General features: G+C 42.8%; 1 protein-coding gene and 1 non-coding gene across 2 annotated transcripts; both read left to right on the plus strand.

The window, feature by feature from the left end:
* Positions 1-233: 233 nt before the first annotated feature.
* Positions 234-8,954, plus strand: FAM216B (family with sequence similarity 216 member B). Its single transcript, XM_061133388.1, is given in 6 exon segments — positions 234-274; positions 2,875-2,943; positions 3,108-3,219; positions 6,546-6,666; positions 8,739-8,898; positions 8,900-8,954. Coding segments are annotated over 6 exon segments (558 nt in total).
* Positions 7,643-7,715, plus strand: TRNAK-CUU (transfer RNA lysine (anticodon CUU)). The gene has a single exon. It is a non-coding gene; the product is annotated as a tRNA-Lys (tRNA).
* Positions 8,955-10,141: the final 1,187 nt, after the last annotated feature.

Below are 10,141 nucleotides of genomic sequence, written 5' to 3' on the forward strand. Positions count from 1 at the left end.
TGGTAGATTTAGAAGTTGACACTTAATTAGATATAAAATTTGGGGGGAAAAAAAGATAAAAGATTAAACTGTGCAGCTGCATGTTGCCTCGGAGCAGGGAAAGGCGAGCAGCCAAATCTCCCAGCTCTTTGTTTCATCACATGATGTTGCTTGGATATCAGCTTATCAACAAACAGGACTGTATTGCCACCACCCCATAAAGAGAGATACCTTGCAGGAAAACTACACGGAATATGAATGCCAGATTTTTAAAGAGGGGAGATTACAATACAGGGTAAGTTTCTTTTAAGCAAATCCGTCTTTTTGTTTCAGACGTAAGATTTTGGGTAGATATTTACTCCCTGAGCTCTGCAAGCATTTTAAACAAACTTTATCAAGTGGAGACCACTTGATTAGCTAAGATGGATTTCCTTAGCAATAGCCCAAGGAAAGCACACATAAATTGCTGCCCTAAGAAAGATTGTCAGTCATTTCCTGATGCTATTTGAGGAAAGAAAAAAAATCTTTCCAGCTTTGAAGAATATTTATGTTCTGCTCTACAGACCTGGAAAATGGGAGGAGGGATTTGGAGGTGATTTGATTACAGGGTAGAGTGAAGGCGTCTATCACCATCAATATTAAAAGAGTGTATCTTGGTTGGGATACCTTCCAGAGAGCATATGGAAGGAAAGCAGTATTGAATAAAATACTTATAGTTTAAAGTATAACTTTATACTGAGAAAACAAGACACACAAAGATGCCGACTGACATTTCCCTAGTAACTTTCTCTTCTGGAAGATCTGAGCCTTAGCTCTGTAAACTTGGAACCAGAGATTTCTCACATGTTAAAATTCTTCAGTGCGTGTACTGTGGTGCTCATGCGCGCACATGTGTGTGAACATACAAGAGGGTAGAGGAGAGAGGAGGAACTGGCCTAAAGTGAGAGCATTCTATTTTCAAATCTCAACTAGTTATACTATATATAGAATGGATAAACAACAAGGTCCTACTCTATAGCACAGGGAACTATACCCAACACTCTGTAATAAACCATAATAGAAAAGTATATGAAAAGGAATGTATATATGTGTACAACTGAATCACTCTACTGTAAATCAACTATACTTCAGTAAAATGAATTTTTTAAAAATTTCAGGTTATCAAGTAAACCAATGAGGTAGACATTGTTGACAAGGGCAAAGGAGGGAAGAGAGGAGAAATGCTGGGATTTCCACTCTGGCATGTCAACCCTGCTCCAATATGTGTGTTCTTTCTTGATGGTTAATTTTTAAATTATTCTATACACCTCAGATTCTAAACCCTGAATTGCGTGGAAACAAAATGAAACTTAATCATAGCAGCTGTGGCTCCTGCATTCTGTGTCTTTGTCAGGTTAGAAACATGGCCAGATTTAACAGCTTCTTTTATAGTACAAGGTTGGAAAAACAGCAAATCCTAATGTGCAAGAAATGGAAAATGATGTAAAGATGTAAAGATATATATACTGCCATGATAAATCATATTTTCAAAGGTTATTAAATGTGCTGGGAAGGTGCATAACATATAGAGGAAGATCTACCTGTTCTAATATCACAGTGGATGTACACAGGGAAAAAATACTAAAATGAAATCAATCAAATGACAACATATTATGCACTGTTAAATTATGGATGATCTTATTTCCTCTTCTATTTTTAAGTTTTCAAAAATTATATATATTACTTATAGAATCAGATAAAGTAATAAGTATTATTTAGAGTTATCAAGAAATAACTTTTAAGACCTGGTGTGGTTTTACGACCCACCTGTTCCAAATGATGCTTTTGAACTGTGGTGATGCTTTTGAACTGTGGAGAGTCCCTTGAGCTGCAAGGAGATCCAGCCAGTCCATCCTAAAGGAGATCAGTCCTAGGTGTTCATTGGAAGGACTGATTTTGAAGCTGAAACTCCAATGCTTTGGCCACCTCATGCGAAGAATTGACTCATTGGAAAAGACCCTAATGCTGGGAAGGATTGGGGGCAGAAGGAGAAGGGGATGACAGAGGATGAGATGGCTGGATGGCATCACAGACTCTATGGACATGGGTTTGGGTAGACTCCGGGAGTTGGTGATGGACAGGGAGGCCTGGCGTGCTGCGATTCACGGGGTCGCAAAGAGTCAGACACGACTGAGCGACTGAACTGAACTGAACTGTCTGAATGCAGAGTAAGCAGAAAGACAAAGGACTCTGATTTATTCCCTCGGGTTCGGTCCCATGACTTCATGGCAAATAGATGGGAAAAAGTGGAATCAGTAACAGATTTTATTTTCTTGGGCTCCGAAATGACTGCGATGGTGACTGCAGCACTAAATTAAAAGACGCTTGCTCCTTGGAAGAAAAGCTATGATAAACCTAGACAACATGTTAAAAAGCAGAGACAACGCTTTGCTGACAAACGTCTGTATAGTCAAAGCTATGGCTTTTCCAATAGTCACGTAAAGATGTGAGAACTGGACCATAAAGAAAGCTGAGCACCAAAGAATTGATGCTTTCAAACTGTAATGCTGGAGAAGACTCATGAGAGTCCCTTGGATAGCCAGGAGATTAAACCAGGCAATCTGAAAGGAAATCAATCCTGAATATTTACTGGAAGGACTGATACTGAAGCTGAAGCTCCAATACTTTGGCCACCTAATGTGACGAGCCGACTCACTGGAAAAGACCCTGATGCTAGGAAATACTGAGGGCAGGAGAAGGGGGTGACAAAGGAAGAGACGTTTGTATGTCATCACCGACTCAGTGGACCTGAGTCTGAGCAAACTCTGGGAGATAGTGAAGGACCGGAAGCCTAGCATGCTGTCGTCCCTGGCGACAGCAAAGAGTCAGACATGGCTTAGCGACGGAACAAGTAAGGGATGAGAATTGGGAAAAGTGCAGAATTAAGAAGTCTGAAAAAAAAAAAAAAAAAAGAAGTCTGGTGAGGCCCAGTTCCATGGAAACATTTGAGAAAATGTCTGTTCCCTTGAAATAAATAGCATCTGTCTGTTTGTTTACTTATTTACTTGATTGCTTACTTACTTAGGTACATCCCCCAAAACTGTTTGAACAACATGAAAATTTATGTTGTGCTTTGTTGTTCCTTCGAGGTACAGAATAAAGATGGGAGAAAAATGGAAAAGACAACAAAAGCTGTGGCATGTGCCACATATCCCTTGCATCCGAGTCCCTCGCTCTGCCTCTGACACGCCATTGTTGAAGGTACAGCATGCTATTCACAGATGGAGGAGCCTTCTCTGTCTCTTCTTCAGGGGGTGGGGGTTTCTTGAGTCCTTGTTTACCTGGCATTAGGGAGAACATAGGGCTCAACGCACACACTCGGTGTATGTTGACAGTGTGTCTGAGAGAATGAAGGAGCACTCAGATGGTCTAATCCTACATCTGTCCCCCTTTAGGAGCTCTTCCTTCCCCTCAAGGAAAGCTAAGCAATAGGGTGACAATATCAAAAATGTCATCTGCTATCTCACGGACTTAGAGAACGAAGTTATGGTTGCCAGGGGGAAAGGATGGGGGGAAGGGATAGGTAGGGTGTTTGAGACGAGCAGGCACACACTGCTGTATTTCAGATGGGTAACCAACAAGGATCACTGTACAACACAGGGAACTCTGCTCAACATCACGTGGCAGCCTGGATGGGGGCGGAGTTTGGGGGAGAATGCGTACATGCATGTGTGTGGCTGAGTCCCTTCCCTGTCCACCGGAAACTACCACAACATCCTTAATGGGCTATACTCCAGTATAAAAAAAAAAAAGTTTTTTTTAAAACCCACACCTCTGTGTTCTTGGCTGTGTTGGCTATACCTCAATACAAAATAAAAAGTTTAAAATAAAATCAGAAAAAAAAGTATTATCTATTACTTCTCATTTAGGAAGATGGTGTTCTCCTAAGGAAAAGAACTATGCTTTTTTTTCCCCCCTTGTAAAATAAAACTATAACTTTTAAGGTTTTATCTTATATAATGGAAACTCCCATTGCACTTTGGAGCTTTGCTCTTGAAACTGCTTGCAATTTTCATGTTATATAGTTCTCAATCATTTGAAAAGGCTTAATTAGGGATTTTTTCTCTTCTTCAAATATATTATCTTTTAAAACATCTAATTCGGAAACTGTAAAACTGAAATAATATCTCAAAGTGTGAGGTACTTGGCTCAGCTACTTTCTCTCTGAATATATTTTTAATATCAAGTTTAAGGTCTCTAGATCTTAAAAAAAAACCTGACAGATTTCAATGCCACACAAAATGTTTTAGCAGATAAAATTCACTTAGCTTATATATAATTATCTTAAGTTTATTTTTTACTACACGGTTATCAACTGGTTTTGAAATTATGTCACTGCTTTGAGTTTTTTAGCCAAAGGTGAAATTATTTTGGGTTTCGCAGGTGGCATTAGTGATAAAGAACCTGCCTGCCAATACAGAAGATGTAAGAGACATGGGTTCGATCCCTGGGTCGGGAAGATCCCCTGGATAAGGAAATGGCAACTCATTCCACTATTCTTGCCTGGAGAATCCCATGGACAGAAGTACCTGGCAGGCTACAGTCTATGGGGTCACAGAGTCGGACATGACTGAGCAACTTAGCACACACACACACACACACACACACACACGAACTTATTTTATCTTGATTTTTCTAAAACGTTGATGCCACTTTCTCTGTTTCCTCATCTCTATATATCAGGCAGGTATATAAAAGTAATTGTAGTGCAGCTCTTCTTGTTCCTCCCTCGAACCAGATGGTAGCTTTCCAAATGGTCCCCTTACCAGCGGTCTGTCTTCCCTTAAGGCATTCTCCATAGCAGGTCCAGAGTGGTCTCTCTACAATGCAGATCCAGTCAGCTCAAAGAATGGCATTCGGGCCTGGGTAATTCTTGTCTGGGGGCACTGGGAGGCTGTCTCATGCTCTGTAGTATGTTCAGCATCCCTGGCTTCTAACCCCTGAATGCCAGTGGCATCTGTCTTCCTTCCCACCATCTCTGACAACCAAGAATTTCTTCAGACACTGCCTAATGTGCCTTGAGGGTCAAAATCACTCCTGTTGAGAACCACTGCCTTGAAGAAAGACCAGTGTTTCTTCATAGTAAAGATAATCCTTAACCTCTTAGTGTGGCATAAAAGGCTCCCGTGATCTTCCGCTGTCCCAGTCTAGAGGCTTTTCCAGCTCAGACTCTATATCCTGGTTAAAGTAATTTTTTTGCTATTGCACTGAAAGTGTTAGTCACTTAGTTGTGTCCTACTCTTTGAGACCCCATGGACTGTAGCCTGCCAGGCTCCTCTGTCCATGGAATTTTCCAGGCAAGAATAGTGGAGTGGCTTGCCATTTCCTTCCCCAGGGGATCTTCCCAGCCCAAGGCTTGAACCCGAGTGTCCTGCACTGCAGGCAGATTCTTATCTGAGCCACCAGGTTAAAGTTAAAAAAAAAAAATGCCAAAAGTCTGGTTCCCAATATATTCAGATATTTTGTACCCCAGAAGAAAATCTGTACCACTTTCTCTCTCTAATCAGCCTTTCTTTTTCTTCTAGTTCAGTGGTTCCCAAATTTTACAAAACAAGTGTCAAAAAACCACCCAGAGGTCACCAGAGTCCTGGGTCCCAGCCCCTTCCCCAGTGTCTGATTCTGTAGGTCTGGTTGAGGCCCAGGAATCTGCATTTCTCACAGATTCCTAAGCGATGCTGACGCCCTTTGAGAATCCATATTCTAGCCCCTTTAGGAAATCTCTCCTGACAAGGCAGACTCAGACGTGTTGGTCTCTTTCAGGAAGCTTCCTTGACTCCTTAACATGAGCTTATATTCCTTCTCTGTTTTCATAGCACTTTTTCACTAATGACCTCAAATGCTTATCACATACCCATCCACTCATCTACCTTCTCTGCTTAAGCTGAGAGCTCTGAATGAAAAGTTCTTTTACTCTCCAGAGGCCTGGCACACCTCAGGCCCTGTGCAGATTCTGTTTACCTTCCTTAACAAGGATTATAACAGATCAGTACACGTTGTTGTGGTTTAGTCGCTAAGTCATGTCCGACTCTTTGTGACCCCATGGACTGCACCAGGCCAAACCTCCCTGTCCTTCACCATCTCCCGGAGCTTACTCACACTCATGTCCATTGAGTCGGTGATGCCATCCAACCATCTTGTCCTCTGTCATCCCCTTCTCCTCCTGCCCTCAATCTTTCCCAGCATCAGAGTTTTTTTCAATGAGTCAGCTCTTTGCATCATGTGGCCAAAGTATTGGAGGTTCAGTTTCAGCATCAGATACTGAAAATCCTTGGATCTCCCTCAGCCTAATACTGTGACCTACTTACCCAGAATCTTTTTTTTTTTAAACTAATTTTCACCATTACAGTTGCCAGTGGAAGACGGTTTAAGTAAACTAAGGGAGGTGAAAGGAAACTCATTGAGAGAGGGACAAGGGGAGGGAAACAGTGGGAGAAGCATCTTATTTCTGTGCAAGTCAGGTTTGAATACATCACACTCTGATCCCCAAGTCCAGCAGCTCACCAGAGTCACCCGCTCTGCTCTGGCAGGACCTAACCCCAGGGCAGCAGCGCTATTTTTATAGCATCATGAGGATTTACAGCCCCAGGCCCCAGTGGGAGGCCCTGCAGACCCGCTACATCCACAGCCTTCAGCACCAGCAGCGGCTTGGTGAGTTTAACCACCTGACCTGAACCAGATGCCTCAGGAAGGAGGACTCCTATGCTATAGCTGGAAGTCGGGTTTCCAGATAAATAATTCAAGAAGAATGGCCTCCTGTCAGCCTGCTGTTTTATCAACACGGTTGACAGGTCAATTTAAAAATGATTTTCTCTGACAATAAAAAGCAAGGCTTTATGGGGAAATTAAGAGGGCTTAAAGAAATTGGAGTAGGGTTTGTTATCAAATGTCAACAACTCTCTGAGATTTATGAGCACTTGATCTAGTAGAAGCGGCAATGGGCTTGGGCAGATGATCCAGGCTCAACCCACTGCTCAGCCCATTGCTGGTCATGCAGACTCACTGGCTTGTTTGAGTCACAGCAATAATGCTTATGTTCATTAAGTATCTATGGTGTTTCCAACACTGTGCTATGAGCTCTACACAGAACATCTCATTTTCACCCCCACTTTACTGCTGTGGGAAACTGTAGCTCAGACAGGTTATAGGACTCGACCAAGATCACACAGAGAGTAAACATCAGTGAGGAGCATCACACCAAAGATCACGCATCTTCACCCCAAGGTCTGCCATCTCTCTTCTTCCACCAACCACATGGGATTTTATGAACCAAAAAGAATGGCTGTGGAAAGCCTTCATAGATTGTAAGCAACAGTCTATGGAAAGGTAGTTATTATTAAAATCCTTTTCTTCCAGGAGATGTTCTCAGTCTCTGGCTCCTACTTATTACACTTTTCTCCTAACTCCAACAGAGACTTTCTTCTGTAACACTCACTTGTCTTTAGCACATCTACCTTATTAGTGGTGTTCCTGTATTTGCACAAAAGGAAAGCATGGTTTTTGCAAATGATTTAAAATCAAGAACAACCAACAATAGCGTTTTCCTCTTGTGCAAATACAGGAACACCACTAATAAGGTAGAAGTGCTAAAGACAAGTGAGTGTTTATAGGAGATCTTTTATTAGCTGCCCTGATAGCTCAGTCAGTAGAGCATGAGACTCTTAATCTCAGTGTCGTGGGTTCAGGCCCCATGTTGGGCAACATTTTGTTTCCCAGGTGGCGTTAGTGGTAAAGAACCCACCTGCCAGGAGACATAAGAGACACAGGATCAATCCCTGGTTTGGGAAGATCCCCTGGAGAAGGAAATGGCAACCTGCTCCAGTATTCTTGCCTGGGAAATCCGATAGACAGAGGAGCGTGGTCGGCTATAGTCCATAGGATTGCAAAGAGTTGGACATATGAGTAAGTTAAACAACTTGACCACGGTCACGCAACTAGTAAATGGCAGAGCCAGAATTTAGCTGGATGCTCATGCCTGACTGAAAGCATGAGGATTATCATCTGGTAGCCTTATTTGTAGAGTAAAACTGCACAGAAGCCAGTGAAACCAGAAACAGAGATATGCAGTGTTTAGTGCACATGAGACACTTGTCTATGCTATTAAAATAGAGTCTTCCAGGGATTTCCCTGGTGGTCCATTGGCTAAGACTTTGAGCTTCCAATGGAGGGGGCATGGGTTCGATCCCTGCTCTAGAAACGAAGATCATATATACCATGCAGCGGGACCAAAAAAATAGACTTCCAAGTCTAATCTTCTGTGTTTCTGACGCAAGTTCTTTGAAATAGAGTCAGAAACCTGCATGTTTAAAGAGTATTATTAATGTGGTCTCAACCAAACAGTTCTGTTGTGCAGGGTCTGCAGACTGCACTTTAAAAACACTGAGACTGAATGTATCTGTTTCTGTCTGAAGCAAGTTTGCTATTAAAGATAAGCAACTCTTGTGAAGATTTCTCCTGGCTCAAGTCCCTCTCCAAATATTTGTCTATTTGTCAATAATTACAGACTATTATCCATTTAATTAATTTATTAACTTATTGAATGAGAAATGTACCAGAAGAAAAACATACCTCATAGCCTGAAAAACTATACAATCTGAGAATGCTAAACATAATTGTTTCTACCATTCAAAGTAGAAGGTATTTTGTGCCTATGTGGATATTTGCAGAGTTGTTTGCTTTGTAAAGCTGTTGACTTTGAAGTTTATCTCCTTTCTTCCCTCCAGGCTATATTACTCAACGGGAGGCCTTGGCCTGTGTGGCTGTACTAAGAGATTCAACCAAAAGAGCCTCAGCCAAGGCAGGTCCTCATAGAACCGTCCCCCAGAAAGCCGCGGGCAGAACAAGAACTCAGCCCTCAGCACGACCTGGGTGTGTGATTCCACTAGGCCCAAAGCACAAGGCTGCCATCCCCCAGGTCCAGGGCTGTGCACAAGCTCTGAACACGTGGGCGCCCATGTTTCCCTGGCATCTAGTGAGTATTTTGTACATATCTGTTGAATAGGAATAAATAAAAGAATAACATCTAACACAAACCCCACACCTGGAAATAATCTCTCCCATTCACATCCATTTTACCAGCAAGAACAAGCAGAAAGGTTTAAGAGCAACGGAGCTACGAGGAAGCGAGCCTACAGTGGGAGAAGGAAAGAGTGCGATGAATGGAGAAAGTAGCATCCACGTATACACACTACCATGTACAAAACAGACAGCTGGTGAGGAGTCGCTGTATCACAGAGGGAGCCTGGCCTGGCGTTCTGTGATCACCCAGATGGGAGGGGCGGGAGGGAAGCTCAAGAGGAAGGGGATAAATGTACAGTTACGGCTGATTCGCACTGTACGGCAGAAACCAACACAATGTTTGGTAAAGCAAGCTTCCTCCAATTGAAAAAAAAATTTTTTAAAGAGTAAGCAAGGCTTTCATTCCAAATATAATCTGTAGAATAAAATGACTTTTTTAAGTTTTTTGGAGTAAAAGCTTCCTTTGAATTAGAACATTCCAGAGAAATCCCAAGAACACTGGAAGAGCAAGGGACCAGAGGGTTCAGGTCCCCTGTGACCGGGTGGACATATTTTACAAGCGCCCTGCTGTGCACACTGGGAAAATAAGCAGATTGACACAGAGGGAACACTGGGCCTGCAGGGCTTCTGGACCACGTCGTCTCAGCAGTGGCTGGGCTGTGCCTTTCCATGAGTGCCTTCCTCTCGACTTCCCCATCAAACAACAGCAGTCAACCTGGCCCCAAAGCTTCTGGTTCTTGCCTAACTCAGTCACTTTGTATCCTCTTGAAACTTATCAACCTGCTACAGCTGGGTTCCTTCTACACAGCTGTAATTGACCTTGGCGCGGGTAAGAGGATTCGTGCACATATCTTCCCCTGGCAGCTGAAGATAGTCTCAGCAGCAGAAGAAATAACCCCAAAGAATGGACCTCAAGTCAAACCTTTTTATGGCTTAATGGTGTTAAAACTACTGTTGTTGTTCAGTCACCAAGTCGTGTCTGACTCTTTGCGACCCCATGGACTGCAGCCTGCCCAGCTTCCCTGTCCTTCACTACCTCCCAGAGTTTGCCCAAGTTTATGTCCACTGAGGAGAAGGAAATGGCAACCCACTTCAATATTCCTGCCTG

This window comes from Dama dama, chromosome 30, assembly GCF_033118175.1.
Source record: "Dama dama isolate Ldn47 chromosome 30, ASM3311817v1, whole genome shotgun sequence".
NCBI classification, from domain to species: domain Eukaryota; kingdom Metazoa; phylum Chordata; class Mammalia; order Artiodactyla; family Cervidae; genus Dama; species Dama dama.